Source organism: Haliotis cracherodii, unplaced genomic scaffold, assembly GCF_022045235.1.
Source record: "Haliotis cracherodii isolate W230 unplaced genomic scaffold, xgHalCrac1.p SCAF_10, whole genome shotgun sequence".
In the NCBI taxonomy this organism is placed as follows: Eukaryota; Metazoa; Mollusca; class Gastropoda; order Lepetellida; family Haliotidae; genus Haliotis; species Haliotis cracherodii.
Window position 1 is genome coordinate 7,235,003 of NW_027266265.1, and position 17,402 is coordinate 7,252,404.

Consider the following 17,402-nt stretch of genomic DNA (forward strand, 5'->3'; position numbering starts at 1 on the left):
TTGTAACAATTACCCTCTTGTGCCATTATAGACATCCCACATCATACATTTCAGTCAACACACTGGAAGGCTGCAAATCATATGATATGACTTTATCTGGTCTAATGACACAGTTCTGCCTTATTTAAATAAACATGTTTGAAAATATTGATCCTTATACATGACTAAATGACAATATGTTCATAAATGTCGGACGCTCCGAGGAGGGAAAGAATCCGAAAATATATATTACGTTTAATCCCTGATTGGTTGTTCTCCCGAAAATCCAACTGCATTTTGAAACCCGTAAATCGCTACATTTCAATACAAATTGGCCATGGAAAGGATATACATTTTACAAATTTTGAATTAAAGATTAATCAATTACAAAACTTACAGGCAGGTTTAGCCATAAAACAAAAAACTAGTTTTGCTTGAAAAAAAAACTGCATGATCCTCGGACATCTGTGAAATATTTTTCTAACATTGTCCACTCAAAACTAAGTTCTTACACACCATTTTATTACCATTTAACCAAATTTAATCCACATGTTCCAAACTTCAATCCTAATGTTTTATTAATATGAGAAACTCAGGTAGTATTTGCTTCACTGGTAACACGTGAAAAATAGAAAATAACAAAAAGAGATGATCTTCACTACCGATGTTTCTATCATCTTAACAGGACTTGATTACTGATGGTGTAGCTCCTGCAGAGATGCTAGAACTTAGTGGCTAACATATATCACATCTCATTAAGCTTATACTTCCTGAAAATAAAACTTGTGAGTTAATGAGCAGGTTCGTTCGAAATGTAGATGTTCAATGTTGATTAGCAGTTTACTTCAGTAAACTCTGAAAGGTCGTAAGTTGTCACTGCGGTAACATAAACTGGCTTTGCTTGATGTATTCAAGGGAGGAATGGAGCTGTTTGATCACGCACTGTTTCACCTCAACTGTGCAGAAGATGAGCAGAAAAATAAAGCTGGTGATGTAAAGACTAAACCCTATTAACCTTCCCCGAGTCTGAGAGCGCTTGCATATATGTACAAATCTTCTGTCTGTGTATTGTGGAAACATACAAGAAGAAAATACAACATTGACAAAAAAAGATACAATGTCCAAACAGTGTCTCAATTCTTGTAGCAGAGGAGAGTTTGAGTGAGTGAGTGAGTGGAGTCCGCTGTGCTGCTGTGAGCATTATTACAGTTGTATCTGAGTGAGTGAGTGAGTGAGTGGAGTCCGCTGTGCTGCTGTGAGCATTATTACAGTTGTATCTGAGTGAGTGAGTGAGTGGAGTTCACTGTGCTGCTGTGAGCATTATTACAGTTGTATCTGAGTGAGTGAGTGAGTGGAGTTCACTGTGCTGCTGTGAGCATTATTACAGTCGTATCTGAGTGAGTGAGTGAGTGGAGTTCACTGTGCTGCTGTGAGCATTATTACAGTTGTATCTGAGTGAGTGAGTGAGTGGAGTTCACTGTGCTGCTGTGAGCATTATTACAGTTGTATCTGAGTGAGTGAGTGAGTGGAGTTCACTGTGCTGCTGTGAGCATTATTACAGTTGTATCTGAGTGAGTGAGTGAGTGGAGTTCACTGTGCTGCTGTGAGCATTATTACAGTTGTATCTGAGTGAGTGAGTGAGTGGAGTTCACTGTGCTGTTGTAAGCATTATTACAGTTGTATCTGAGTGAGTGAGTGAGTGGAGTTCACTGTGCTGTTGTAAGCATTATTACAGTTGTATCTGAGTGAGTGAGTGGAGTTCACTGTGCTGCTGTGAGCATTATTACAGCTGTATCTGAGTGAGTGAGTGAGTGGAGTTCACTGTGCTGCTGTGAGCATTATTACAGTTGTATCTGAGTGAGTGAGTGGAGTTCACTGTGCTGTTGTGAGCATTATTACAGTTGTATCTGAGAGTGTGAGTGAGTGGAGTTCACTGTGCTGCTGTGAGCATTATTACAGTTGTATCTGAGAGTGTGAGTGGAGTTCACTGTGCTGTTGTGAGCATTATTACAGTTGTATCTGAGTGAGTGAGTGGAGGTGAGAAGGGGAGGTGAGGTGAGAGGGAGGGATAGTCTGGTGGTTAAAGCATCACCTGTCGGCTGAATGTGAGGGTTTGGGAAGCCTCGAGAGGGAGCAGTCAACAATACAGCCACCACATCAACAACACAGCCTCCACATCAACAACACAGCCTCCACATCAACAACACAGCCTCCACATCAACAACACAGCCTCCACATCAACAACACAGCCTCCACATCAACAACACAGCCTCCACATCAACAACACAGTCTCCACATCAACAACACAGCCACATCAACAACACAGCCACATCAACAACACAGCCACCACATCAACAACACAGTCTCCACATCAACAACACAGCCTCCACATCAACAACACAGCCTCCACATCAACAACACAGCCACCACATCAACAACACAGCCACCACATCAACAACACAGCCTCCACATCAACAACACAGCCTCCACATCAACAACACAGCCACCACATCAACAACACAGCCTCCACATCAACAACACAGCCTCCACATCAACAACACAGCCACCACATCAACAACACAGCCTCCACATCAACAACACAGCCTCCACATCAACAACACAGCCTCCACATCAACAACACAGTCTCCACATCAACAACACAGCCACATCAACAACACAGCCACCACATCAACAACACAGTCACATCATCAACAACACAGCCACCACATCAACAACTCAGCCACCACATCAACAACACAGTCACCACATCAACAACACAGCCACCACATCAACAACACAGCCTCCACATCAACAACACAGCCACATCAACAACACAGTCACCACATCAACAACACAGCCTCCACATCAACAACTCAGCCACCACATCATCAACACAGCCACCACATCAACAACACAGTCACCACATCAACAACACAGCCACCACATCAACAACACAGCCACCACATCAACAACACAGTCACCACATCAACAACACAGTCTCCACATCAACAACACAGTCACCACATCAACAACACAGTCACCACATCAACAACACAGCCACCACATCAACAACACAGCCTCCACATCAACAACACAGCCACCACATCAACAACACAGTCTCCACATCAACAACACAGCCACATCAACAACACAGTCACCACATCAACAACACAGCCACCACATCAACAACACAGCCTCCACATCAACAACACAGCCACATCAACAACACAGCCACCACATCAACAACACAGCCTCCACATCAACAACACAGTCACCACATCAACAACACAGCCACATCAACAACACAGCCACCACATCAACAACACAGCCTCCACATCAACAACACAGCCTCCACATCAACAACACAGCCACATCAACAACACAGCCTCCACATCAACAACACAGTCTCCACATCAACAACACAGCCACATCAACAACACAGTCTCCACATCAACAATACAGCCACCACATCAACAACACAGCCACATCAACAACACAGCCTCCACATCAACAACACAGCCTCCACATCAACAACACAGCCACATCAACAACACAGCCACATCAACAACACAGCCACCACATCAACAATACAGCCACCACATCAACAACACAGCCACATCAACAACACAGCCTCCACATCAACAACACAGTCTCCACATCAACAACACAGCCACATCAACAACACAGCCACATCAACAACACAGCCACCACATCAACAATACAGCCACACTCTCACCTCTTGGTCCACACAGGACTTGGACAGCAGGCCAGTCACAGCGTGCATGTTACCATGATGACGCAGCCCCAGTGAGAAGAGAGCAGCCCCACACAGCCAGGGTGGAGGGACACAGGGGCAGAAGGTCTGCGTCTCAATACATCTGAAAGTAAAAACGGGCTTTTGATACCAGATATAAATTTGGAGGTTAATTATATGAGTAATGTTTATTTCTTCTACTTGTTTGTAATGAGCGGTGGGTTAGCTAAGATGTTAATGATGTAAACTTGTCTCACCGAAGGCTTGGGTTCGATTCCCCACAAGAGCACTATGTGTGAAACCTATTTCTGGTGTCCCCCGCTGTGATATTGCTGGAATATTGCTAAAAACAGCCAAAACCCTATCTCACTCATGCACTCTTATTTTTTAACTTAACCCTGAAACACAGGAGAGGTGAGGTGGAATGGGGTTTAACGTCGTTTCCAAGATTATTGCACTTATATAGCAACGTGCATGCATGTGTGTGTGTGGGTGATTTTACTAGTCCGGACTGTTGACGATTGATAGTGTTACCCCACTGAGATACCATGCCACAGTTTAACATGAATACCCCATTCAGACACAGTATACTGACTCCGAGCCGACCAGTCCTTGTTTTAGCCCCTTAATGCCGAGCGCCAGACAGGGTAACAACAAGTACCATCTTTCAACGTCTTTTGGTATGACGCGGCTGGGGATCGAACCTCGAGCCTTCCGCTCTCCGGGCGGACGCTCTACCACTGGACCACGGAGGCGGTCCCTGAAACACAGGCTCTTAAGATCCACAAACCAACTTATGGCCACATATTTATTAAATGCTGCCCATAAAAACGAAACAAAATCCCAGTATAATTGAAAGAAAACATTTTTTTAAATACACTTCCTAGCATTGTTCCATGAGCATTCATTCTCAGCAACCTTCTTCAAAGGAAACAAAAGCTTCTAATTAATGGCTACTTTCATAATAACACACTGAATTAAAGCCAATTAACTTTTGTTTGGAAAAGACCTCTAATAAGTTCTGATAACATTGTTTCACCCTTAAAATATTTTGTCTCACAAAATCAGAAAAACAAGACCTGGAAAGTGCCGTCATTGTGTTCTCCATAGACTGGAGAAGGGGAACATGGAATACATATTATACAGTCTTTGTCAGATGACATTGAAAACACCCAGATGACACAGCCATTGCACACTCAGCTGACATTTGATTCAATCTATGTGAACTTTTCCTCTTGAAAACACTTCCAAACATCAAAACGTATTAAAATACTGATGAGGTTGTACAAATTTTACCAAACATGTTCATCTGAGTTTATTCGGTGATAACAAACTCCGGTCACTTGAAGCAATAAATAAAGGTACTTGGTGTACACTATCACAAACTTCTTGAAAATCTTTAAGTGGAAATGGCTAATTCAAGTTTCCGTTTCTCTCCTTTCAAAGCGCAGCAAGTGTCGGACCACTTTAAAAAGTCCAGGGTGAAAACATACACACATCTTACAATTTCTCATGGATTAGCCTAATTAGAAGCAGTAAACACAAGTTGGTAAACACAAGTACACACACTTCAAAAGATGGGGGATGCAGGAACTGGTTGATCTTTCACTAACTCGCTGTTCTTGTGCAGTTCATTCACACCTAATAGCAGTATGTAGATGTTAGAGGCATGTCAGTGAGTGAGTGAGTGAGTGAGTATGGTTTTACACTGCTTTTAGCAATATTCCAGCAATATCATGCCAGGGGAAACCAGAAATGGGCTTCACACTTCATACCAATGTCGGGAATTGAACCCGGGTCTTCGGCGTGACGAGCGAACGCTTTAACCACTAGGCTACCCGACCGCCCTAGAGGAATGTCACACACAGAAGTATTTAACACACTGAAATTCACTGGACTATGAGCTATTAATGTTTTATAATGATTTCAGCTCCAAGTCTTAAGGAACAACTCACGAGTCATGATTATCAGAGATTTATTCACATGACAGTAGGTGGCTGACCTGGCAAAGGGATGTAACTCTGCATAGCAGGTTGTGGCACCTTAAGACCACTGGGCCACTGTGCTTCTCTTGAGTTCAGAAGGGCAGATTCAGATACAGGGATTGACATGACCACTGGTGATATATTGTTAGGAGAAGAGAGTGAGTTGAGCGTGAGCTTAATAATGTTTTGAACAGTTATTTAGCAATCTCATTAAAATCAGATCTTAGCTCTCGCTATCAGTTAGGACATCCCATTACGGGTCACGTCAGAACGACCTTTTATCCAACCAATCAGAGCGTCGCTTACCAGGTCACGAAAGTGACAGTCGGAATGTGTTTTCTAATCATGCAACCTCGAAATATTTAACAGAGGGTATTCTAAACGACAGTTACGGGTTTCATAATTATACCCATACAATCTAGGCCATCTATAAGCCATCCAAGAATGTTCTTTTTATCCGTTTTAAAAACTTTAATCGAGAATATGTCAAAATATGTTTCCAAGCATAGTTGCCAGTTTGAAACTAGTGTCATAGAGCGCGAGAAAGCTGCCTTATGATTGGCTAATGTTGATTTCTTGTCAGTCATTTCATTGGTCAATCAAAGTTTGTGAAAGGTCGTTCTGACGTGACCCATAATGGGATGTCCTCAGATCTTTGTTTAGCGGTAGTCTAAGATCCGATTTTAATGAGATTGAGTTTTTTAGTTATGTCATATAACAGTTCAGGGTGGGAATAGAGACATCCCTGGAAGAACATTTTTGCCAAAATTCAGTCATGTTACATAAAATACTGCTCGGTGATGAACTGTAGGACCGAACCCATGTGTCCTTCCTCCACAACTGAGAAATACCACAGAAGAATGTCAACATTCTGCATTCTCAACTCAGATGTGGCATGAGGGCTTTGAGAGATCTTCACCTCAGATGTGATTATTACATTAAGGTACTCACTTTTCTGCCCAGGCCATGGTGTTGAAGTAGGTAGCAAAGAGAAAGTTGTCTCCCTTCGCTCCGCTCGCATGAAGCACAGACGTGATGGTTGTCCAGTGGACCTGGAGGGCAGAGGGAGGAGGGGGCTGATGAGTGAGTGGGTTCATGGTTGAGGGGATTGATGGAGTCAGTGGGTTGATGAGTGAGTGTGTGAGGGGGTATCTGGTCTGTGATTGAGTGAGTGGGTTGGATCTTAAGTGTATGAGTGGGTGATTTTTGAGTGACTGAGTGAGTGAGTGAGTGAGTGAGTGAGTGAGTGAGTGAGTGAGTGTGTTTGTAGATCTGTGAGTGAGTGAGTGTGTTTGTGGATCTGTGAGTGAGTGAGTGAGTGTGTTTGTGGATCTGTGAGTGAGTGAGTGAGTGAGTGTGTTTGTGGATCTGTGAGTGAGTGAGTGTTTGTGGATCTGTGAGTGAGTGAGTGAGTGAGTGAGTGAGTGTGTTTGTGGATCTGTGAGTGAGTGAGTGAGTGTGTTTGTGGATCTGTGAGTGAGTGAGTGAGTGAGTGTGTTTGTGGATCTGTGAGTGAGTGAATAAGTGAGTGTTTGTGGATCTGTGAGTGAGTGAGTGAGTGTGTTTGTGGATCTGTGAGAGAGTGAGTGAGTGTTTGTGGATCTGTGAGTGAGTGAGTAAGTGAGTGTTTGTGGATCTGTGAGTGAGTGAGTGAGTGAGTGAGTGAGTGAGTGAGTGTGTTTGTGGATCTGTGAGTGAGTGAGTGTGTTTGTGGATCTGTGAGTGAGTGAGTGAGTGTGTTTGTGGATCTGTGAGTAAGTGAGTGTTTGTGGATCTGTGAGTGAGTGAGTGAGTGAGTGTGTTTGTGGATCTGTGAGTGAGTGAGTGAGTGTGTTTGTGGATCTGTGAGTGAGTGAGTGAGTGAGTGTGTTTGTGGATCTGTGAGTGAGTGAGTGTGTTTGTGGATCTGTGAGTGAGTGAGTGAGTGTGTTTGTGGATCTGTGAGTAAGTGAGTGTTTGTGGATCTGTGAGTGAGTGAGTGAGTGTGTTTGTGGATCTGTGAGTGAGTGAGTGAGTGTGTTTGTGGATCTGTGAGTGAGTGAGTGAGTGAGTGTGTTTGTGGATCTGTGAGTGAGTGAATAAGTGAGTGTTTGTGGATCTGTGAGTGAGTGAGTGAGTGTGTTTGTGGATCTGTGAGAGAGTGAGTGAGTGTTTGTGGATCTGTGAGTGAGTGAGTGAGTGTGTTTGTGGATCTGTGAGTGAGTGAGTGAGTGTTTGGGGATCTGTGAGTGAGTGAGTGAGTGTATTTGGGGATCTGTGAGAGTGAGTGTACGAGTGAGAATGTGTGCATGTGAATAAGTGGGTTATTGAGTGAGTGGGAATGTGAATCTGTGATTAAGTGATGGTATGAGTGAGTGAGTGAGTGGGTATATCACAAGATAACTACCAGTACTGAGACAGCAAGTAGAGGATGTAGGATGAGGTTGTGGAGAAGTCCATCTTCAGCACCACAGGACTTCAGGGTGAGGACACACTGGAAACACAGAACCCATCATACAACATGCTACTGATGCAGGCGTCTTGTGTTCTAGAATAGTACTGTGCCCAATCATTGTATGAATGTCTCAATCTTAGATTTGTAGCTTTCACATGTTATCAATCATCAAATGATTTCAAGATATGGAAACACAATATGGTGCATAACGAGGTTGCTAAGGTTCTTGCCTAAGCAAAATATGTTGGCACCAAATACAAAAATATTAATTTTTGGTTACATTGCCAATTGGGCAGAAATAATTTGCAGAACAAGCAATCAGTTTAGTGTGGCTCTGTGAAGATTTGCATGGAAGCTTGTTCTGCCACACTGGTGTCAAGTGACATTGTGTGAAGCCCATTTCTGGCGTCCCATGCCGCGATATTGCAAGAATATTGTTAAAAGTGCCATAAAACACTCACTCATTCACTCACTCACTCACTCACTCACAGCTTCACTCACTCATGCTTCACCAGTTGACCTGTAAGTAGGGTTATTCCAATTTTACAATTGCAGTTCCATGGAGACCTAATACAAATATCAATGTGAGCAATACCGGATGCTGTAGTGACCGCACACTGAGATAAGGTGAAGTGTTGTGCTGTTCATGGTGCAGATTGTCAACACGGTGTGTCAGGGCCTATATTTAGTAGCTCCTTCTGTTGAACATGAAGCAATGCGGATATCTGCACACATCAAGTGGGAGATGTCTGCACTGATCTGAGACACCAGCACTGCACCGAGTTGCCCTCGCTGCCTGTACTCCAGCAGCATGGGACACTGTACACAGGTGTACAAGCGCCCATCTTATTACATGGGTGTCTATAGGCCCATTTATTCTTTTTACATGGGTATTAAAGAGCCCTATCATTCTTTATACATGGGTGTCCAAGAGCCCAATCATTCTTATTACATGGTTGTCCAAGGGCCCAATTATTCTTATTACATGGTTGTCCAAGGGCCCAATTATTCTTATTACATGGGTGTCCAAGGACCCAATCATTCTTATTACAACAGTGTCCAAGGACCCAATCATTCTTATTACATGGGTGTCCAAGGGCCCAATCATTCTTATTACATAGGTGTCCAAGGGACCAAACATTCTTATTGCAACGGTGTCCAGGGGCTCAAACATTCTAAATTACATAGTGTCCAAGGGACCAATCATTCTTATTACATGGGTGTCCAAGGGCCCAAACATTCTTATTACAATGGTGTCCAAGGGCCCAATCGTTTTTATTACATAGGTGTCCAAGGGCCAAATCATTCTTATTACATAGGTGTCCCAAGGGACCAAACATTCTTATTACATGGGTGTCCAAGGGCCCAATCATTCTGATTACATGGGTGTCCAAGGGCCCAATCATTCTTATTACATTGGTGTCCAAGGCCCCAATCATTTTTATTACATGGGTGTCCAAGGGCCCAATCTTTTATTACATGGGTGTCCATGGGCCCAATCATTCTTATTACATGGGTGTCCAAGGGCCCAATCATTTTTATTACATGGGTGTCCAGGGGACCAATCATTTTTATTACATGGGTGTCCAAGGGACCAATAATCTTAACAGAGCCTTCACAGGTCCAATGACTATTCAACAGGCATCCAATCGTTCATTCCTGTATTACAGGATGTCTGAGGGGCTGAATCATTCTTATTACTTGGGCATCAACACATATTTATTACATGGGTGTCCAAGGGCCCAATCATTCTTATTACATGGGTGTCCAAGGGCCCAATCATTCTGATTACATGGGTGTCCAAGGGCCAAAACATTCTTATTACATTGGTGTCCAAGGCCCCAATCATTTTTATTACATGGGTGTCCAAGGGCCCAATCTTTTATTACATGGGTGTCCATGGGCCCAATCATTCTTATTACATGGGTGTCTAAGGGCCCAATCATTTTTATTACATGGGTGTCCAAGGGACCAATCATTTTTATTACATGGATGTCCAAGGGACCAATAATTCTTAACAGAGCCTCCACAGGTCCAATGACTATTCAACAGGCATCCAATCGTTCATTCCTGTATTACAGGATGTCTGAGGGCTGAATCATTCTTATTACTTGGGCTTCAACACATATTTATTACATTGGTGTCCAAGGGTCCAATCATTTTTTTTTACATGGGTGTCCAAGGGCCCAATCATTTTTATTACATGGGTGTCCAAGGGCCCTATCATTCTTATTACATTGGTGTCCAAGGGCCCAATCATTTTTATTACATGGGTGTCCAAGGGCCCAATCATTTTTATTACAACAGTGTCCAAGGGCCCAATCATTCTTATTACATGGGTGTCCAAGGGCCCAATCATTTTTATTACATGGGTGTCCAAGGGCCCAATCATTTTTATTACATTGGTGCCCAAGGGACCAATGATTCTTAACAGGGCCTCCACAGGTCCAATGACTATTCAACTGGCATCCAATCGTTCATTCCTGTATTACAGGACGTCTGAGGGCTGAATCATTATTACTTGGGCATCCACACATTCTGATCATATGGGCATCAAAGGGCCCTATACATTCTGACTACACTGAGTATCATGATACATATTGTACATGACACAAATATCACAATATGTATGGATAGGTGAAGTAAGGATATCATGACACCCCTAGAAGACATCCCACAGATGTACTATTCTACAGTCTGAAGAACCTATCATGGTACAGGGCCTACAACAAACACTGTCCAACAATCCACACAGTCATGTGACAACTCCATAATGCAATAGTGTACACATAGCTATAAGAACAACAAACATACTTACTTGAGTGATGTGAAGTGTAAGCGGGCAGGGGAGGTAACTGCTCTCACTAACATACAGGGCCTGAAGGGAAAATACAGAGATTATTGTCAGAGCTTGTGTGTCATACTAATTTTACAAAACGAGTGTCAGAATTCTTGTATTTCCTGAGCGAGAGCGAGGGTAATACATGAATTCTTACACAAGTCTCGTTAAATCAGTATGAAACACATGCGAGTGTGATAATTTCTTTCTTACCCACTATTTCTTAATCCTTTTGAGCTCCCCTTTAGAAAAATGCACTGATCACCACAGCTTTCCTAGAACACTACAATTTGTCAAATAACGTCAACAATCTTCAGCTTTGACCTTACGTCACAATAAGATTCGAATGACATCGTCCGGATGACGGAAACAAAACAGGAGTGATATTCGGACGAGTGCACATAGGATTTTCATGAACTGGGTTATTTCTAACCCTATGGTTATGAAGTAGAGTAATCACAGAGTTCCATGTAGCCGATGTGTTAACAGAGACCGGACATAAACACTTACAGCTGGCTTGATACATTTGTTTATCTGTTTATTGTTTATGCCCCACTCTTCAAGCAATGTTAAAGCGACCTGTAAACACTTCCATCTGAACCAGACAATCTAGTGATTGATATTATGAGCAATGCCCAATGCTGTCCGGGAACAATGACATGCATTCAACCAAACCAAAGGTCTGACCACCTGATCCATTTTGCTGCCTCTTTCAACAAGCATCCCTTACTAGGGACCAATTCTAACCCAGAATCCTCATGGGGTCATGATAAGGTAAGATACTTGAGATGTGGATTGGTCAAGAAAGGTCAAGGCCAAATATCAACTCTTTTAAAAATTCAAGACTGTCGAAGACGGATCTCAAAATCTATGTGTGACTGCTTATATTAGCAGCGTTCCAAGGAGCAGGCTAAATACCCATTCGGTGCCACAATTAGGATATAAATATGTGTTTCAAAATTTTGTTTGGAACCATGCGGTACTCAGTGTCATCCACTAATCTGAAAAAATCTGTGTATTGATATTGTTAAATACAAAAGTTATGAATCATTTTCTGAAAGCACTGTCTCATGCCGCAGTGATAACTGAACACGCTTGGTCAGCAAATTATAAAGAGCATCAAATAAATCAAAATTAATATTTGATTAACGCAGTATCCGTTACACCAAGCTGAATGGCACATTTTTCAAATTAGAGATTGAGAAAAAAATATGTCACACCCAGTGAATTCTGAACATTTCCGGGATCTAATCCCATTTGAATAATGTTTTTCAACGAAACAGATTGCAGCACACCATTCATGTTACAAAGTGTGAGTTGGCTGATTGTGTGTGTGTGGGGACAAACGGTACTGTTCATGCCATCAACCACTGGTTTGTCTGTCTTGATTATTTACAGGTCACTGTGGGTCATATACCTGTAACACTGTGGCAAAAAGCAAGAATCGCTCACCCACACATAATTTCTGAACTGTTGTGTCCTTTTTGTTTATAGTTATATAATTCCTGAGTGCAACGTCATACAAAAACTTGTCTCACAGTTTGATACTTGTGAAAAAACTAAGACAGGTGGTTTTCTATCCAAATCAGTTATATTTCTCATAATGTTATTGCAAATGAGGTGTGGACTTTTTTTAATTGCACTATGTCATGGAACTGATCATTTATAATCAGTCTTGGGGGCACGGGTGGCGATTTGCCTTGAAGTGTTGCGTCCCTTGGGCACGCCAGAAACCTATGATTGTGGGTTCGAATCCGGGTTCACCCCAATTATGTTTCTAGGTTTGTCAGCACCATACCCGTGCTCGTGGGTTTCACCGAAGTGGTAAACATCTGACACCTGCATCACTTCGGGCTTTCCTCCCACATTAAGCTGACACGCCACGATATAACTGAAATACTATTAAAAGCGGCGTTAAACCCAACTCACTCACTCACAGTATAATCAGTCATAGCCACTACTGTAAAGCCCAAGACTTGTAAAATTCTGTTCAAGTAATTATTACCCACAAAATAACATTAAAGTCAACTGAAAATATTGTCAAGAGCCAAGTTTGGAGTCGCAGCTTTTGGCACAAGTATAATACATGCAAATTTCAATCAATACAAAAGTTTTCGGTCTAAGTTATTACAGCTTTTGCTGCCACTGGTTGATCCTGGTATTACTGCTGTCTCCAGGCATGTCTCCATCAGGCAGAGCTACGTACTGCTTACAAATTATATCCGATAAACACTCAAGATTATTTTTTATCTCAAACCAAGGTCAATGGCCTCTTGAATGTCTACTGTTTGAGGCAAGTCAACACTACCTTACATCTTCCTCTACCCAGCCCTCACACTTCCTGCTTAGTGTACACATGTATCGAGTTTATCACAATTTCTTTCATCCCTGAACGTATTACATGCATTTCTTCCAATTTCATTGACATATCCGGTGTACTAGCCATACCAGGCTTTGCTCCAGGGTGTTGACGAATGCTGCGACATGTTGGGAGGTGGGTGTGTCCGTGAGAGTGTTCACCACCCACAGGTAGGCTGGCAGCTGACCCACCAACCTGAAACACACCAACCCCAGGTACTGACTGTACAATAACATAGATTATAGCTAAAATGGACAGAATTATCATTAAACCACCCGCATGTTATCAGAAATGAGCGGGCCACTGTAACTTGATAATGCCCTCATATTGCTTGACGACGGGCCATTATCACACCCATTGTTAGGGGACGTCACGTTCAATAGTGACGTCATCTGGTTTGTTCTCGGACGTTTCAATATTTGTAAAAGTGGGCAGTGACATTCGTGTTGATTGCAGTAAATGTTTCCAAACCGATGTTGTTGTTTCTTTTTATCTGATAACAAATTCCATCCATTTTCTAGCTATAATAAAGGTAATGCTATTTTTCAGGGCATTATCATTAGCGGAAGCCCTTGGTCTTTTCAACCGCCCTCCTTCGTCGGGCAGTTATTGGAAGACCTTGGGCTTCTGCAAATGATAATGCCCTGAAAAATAGTGTCACCCTTATACTAGAGTTATTCAGGCCTACCAGTGGAAACAAGCAGAGAGCAACCAAACTATTTGTTTGTTGTTTAATGTTAGTTTGTGTTTTTCTAACGCCGCACTCAGCAATATTATAGCTATATGACGGCGGTCGGAAAACAAAGTCTAGACCTGACAATCCAGTGATTGATATCATGAGCATCGATCTACGCAATTGGGATACGATAACATGCATCAACCATTGCATCAAGTTAGAAAGCCTGACCACCCGATCCCGTCAGTCGCTTCTTACGACAAGCATAATCACCTTTTACGACAAGTATGGGTTGCTGAAGGCCTATTCTAACCCGGATATTCACGGGTCCAACTAAACTATGGAACAAGTACACACTTAAAACAGAAACAGCCACACAAATTCCTCCTTAAGTTTGCATCATAATGATCACAGCCCGGCACATTTTCAGTGGAACCGTGCACAGTAAATCATGCAGACCACAACAAACTGAGCGCACACATATTTGGTTTGTTGCGGTTTCCATTGAAAATGTGACGGGCTTTAATCATAACGATGCACACCATAGGTGTCTTGTTTGTAATTTTGTTGGCTATTTCTATTTAAAGGTACATGCCCTAAGTTTGGTTGCTCTCTGCTGGTTTTATTTGGTTGGCCTGTTATTGGGAATTGAATGTTGTTCATCAGAAATAAGCGAAATGTCTCATGAATATAAAGAAACAATGGTAATAAAAAGGTATGATATAACGCAAAATAAAATTAATCTGAAATAAGGCAAGCTGCAAAACAGGCATGGAATTACATCCCTGATTCCAAACTGATTTCCCTTGGCAGGCATTTTGGAGTTTTCCCCTGATATTTTGTTTAAACTGGTTAGAAGCAGCTTCTAAAAAGCCATAACATACAGTATTACAGTAAACTACGGTTATAACGAACACACATATAACGAACTGACCGATGTAACAAACATATTTTTCAGTCCCGACCATTTGTTGTATAAATGCTGTATATATGCTTATAACGAACTACGGTTATTACAAACTAAAATTAGTGGTCCCTTCGAGTTCGTTATAACCGTAGTTTACTGTACTATATAACATGAATTCAACAATTTGCAATTCCAATTTGGGAATTTTAACTGCCATTTGCTGCAGACTTGGGGATGAATATCAGCCTCTGATCAGGTCTAGATAAACCCCTGCATATACAGTGAAATCCAAAAAACTATCTTGTACAGAGCAGAAAACCTGGCTCACAGTAACTTAACAGATCTTATTGAACCAAAGTGAAATTTATTTACACTTTTACCCCAACGAGCATTATTTTCTCCCACACAATGTCATGCCAGTAAACTAAAAAATATAGTCATAATGTTGGAACAGTTTGATTCAACAACGGTTTGATTGGATCCATCACGGTGCCCTCACCTGGTAAAAGAAATGACTGCTGTTTGACATGAAACCTTCCCAGCATCCTCTCCACTTCCTGTGACTGAATCAAGATGGCTGACCAGCCAGGGCTGTGAGCATGGAGGGAGGTGTTGTACCAGCATCTGGAAACATGAGATGCAGGGAGTACAAACATAATCACCTTTGTTGGGTCATGGCTCTTACCTTAACAACCAAATCTAAGGCTTTTTCAAGGCAATGAGGAGTGGTCAGGTAGCCTTGTGGTTAAAGCATTCGCTCGTCATGCCGAAGACCCGGGTTCGATTCCAGACATTGGTACAAAGTGTGAAGCCCATTTTTGGTGTCCCCAGCTGTGATATTGCTTGAATAGAATATTGCTAAAAGCAATGTAAAACCATACTCACTCACTCAAGGCAATGATCACACTTTTCAAGGCTAAACATAAGACCCCATGGAGAATTTCAGTCACATTTCATAAAGACATTGTTACCTTATTTCATTGTCAGAATACACATCCATTTACACTATTACCATAATCACAAGCCAGGGTCCAATTCCACAAAGCGATTCCAAATGCTAACTTTAACATATGCTTGCGAATATTGTTACGCTAAGATCACTTTGTGGAACAGGGGTCAGTTTTATTAATATTATTCACAGACGTATCTTTTTCTACATGGTCTCATCACACATTATTAGAGAATAAGAAATTCATAAAAAAGCTAATAATGTTTGCCAAATTAATGGCAATATTATAAAATTTAAAACCTATTTCAAGGCAGATTCAAAATTAAGTCTTTTTCAAGGCTGGAACTTGACAAGTCCTGGGCCCCGTTCCACAAAGCGATCTTACTGCTACGATCATGGTAAGCCTATGTTGAAGTATGGGAGTTACGATCATCTTAGCGCTAATATCGCTTTGTGGAACGGGGCCCTGAAATCCTTGTGGATTAGTCCTATATCTCAAATAGATACATCTATAGCCAGACATCATTACCACTTCCTGATAATATTTTGGTACATTTCACATTTCTTATTGGTACTGGCATGTTTTTAAGTATTTATAAATTCACTCGTCCAGTAGACAACAATACGTGTTATGAATCCTACTGGCAGTGGTTTATTGATAGAGCAAGTACCTGGAGAAGTGAGAGGATCTCTGGTGAGCTATCCCTGCTGGAGTTGTCTCCCCCTGTGCATCGCCCACACTGTGGCTTGTCCAGCATGCACACAGCCCTGACACAAAGTGAAATGTTTTCATATCCGTTAATTCTAGCCTCAGTAATACACAAGCTGAAGAAAAGAGTTTTGTTAAGTTTTGAAATATATTGTGCTCATCAACATCATAGATGATTATCAACCACACAGGCTCAACGGGAGCATTATTTACAAATATAAATCTACAAAATAAAAACTATATAATACAAATGTAGCCCAGAAAAATCTGTAATTTCAGTGAGAGCTGAGGCAATCTAGACTTGCCAAATCATTCTAGGCTTACATTGGTACTCCTTTTTTATTTGATTCTCTAGGGTCTGGGAGACAGTCTATGGAGTTCTGTGTACAAAAGACTAGCATGTTATTAGCTGCCATTAAATCTAACCTCATCTCATTGCTTTATCTTATCTATTAATTCTCTGATAACTGAAGCCAAATTGTAAAATGTAACAGGCTTGTATACACTACGTCCCTGTATCACACTTACATACAATTTCCCCTGTAGTGTTGCCACATGTCCCTATTTTATCAGCTAATGAAACGAGGCCATGCAAATGTCCCAGAAGTCAAATGAGCCCACTTCCTAAATGACAATTCAGCAAATCATTGTCTGACAATTATGGTCACAAGGCTGTGGCAAATACTGTCAAGCTATGCTATGTCTATGCTATGTGTTTTGAATATTCGTTGTTCAGATCACTTGCTTGCATCACTGGAAGCAGGCCATGGCTTGATTGGTCAGTTAAGAGTGTGGCCAAATGTATTCATGT

General features: G+C 41.8%; 1 protein-coding gene across 1 annotated transcript in view; it reads right to left on the reverse strand.

The window, feature by feature from the left end:
• LOC139445902 (Fanconi anemia group A protein homolog) overlaps nucleotides 1-17,402 on the reverse strand; it is a 64,883-nt gene that overhangs the window by 12,117 nt on the left and 35,364 nt on the right. The window contains exons 28-34 of the mRNA XM_071227161.1: nucleotides 16,554-16,650; nucleotides 15,433-15,557; nucleotides 13,440-13,545; nucleotides 10,971-11,030; nucleotides 8,105-8,191; nucleotides 6,670-6,770; nucleotides 3,716-3,857 (exon numbers count right to left, since the gene is read on the reverse strand). Of these exons, the coding sequence (XP_071083262.1) occupies nucleotides 3,716-3,857; nucleotides 6,670-6,770; nucleotides 8,105-8,191; nucleotides 10,971-11,030; nucleotides 13,440-13,545; nucleotides 15,433-15,557; nucleotides 16,554-16,650 (718 nt within the window). The remainder of the gene's footprint in view (nucleotides 1-3,715; nucleotides 3,858-6,669; nucleotides 6,771-8,104; nucleotides 8,192-10,970; nucleotides 11,031-13,439; nucleotides 13,546-15,432; nucleotides 15,558-16,553; nucleotides 16,651-17,402) is intronic.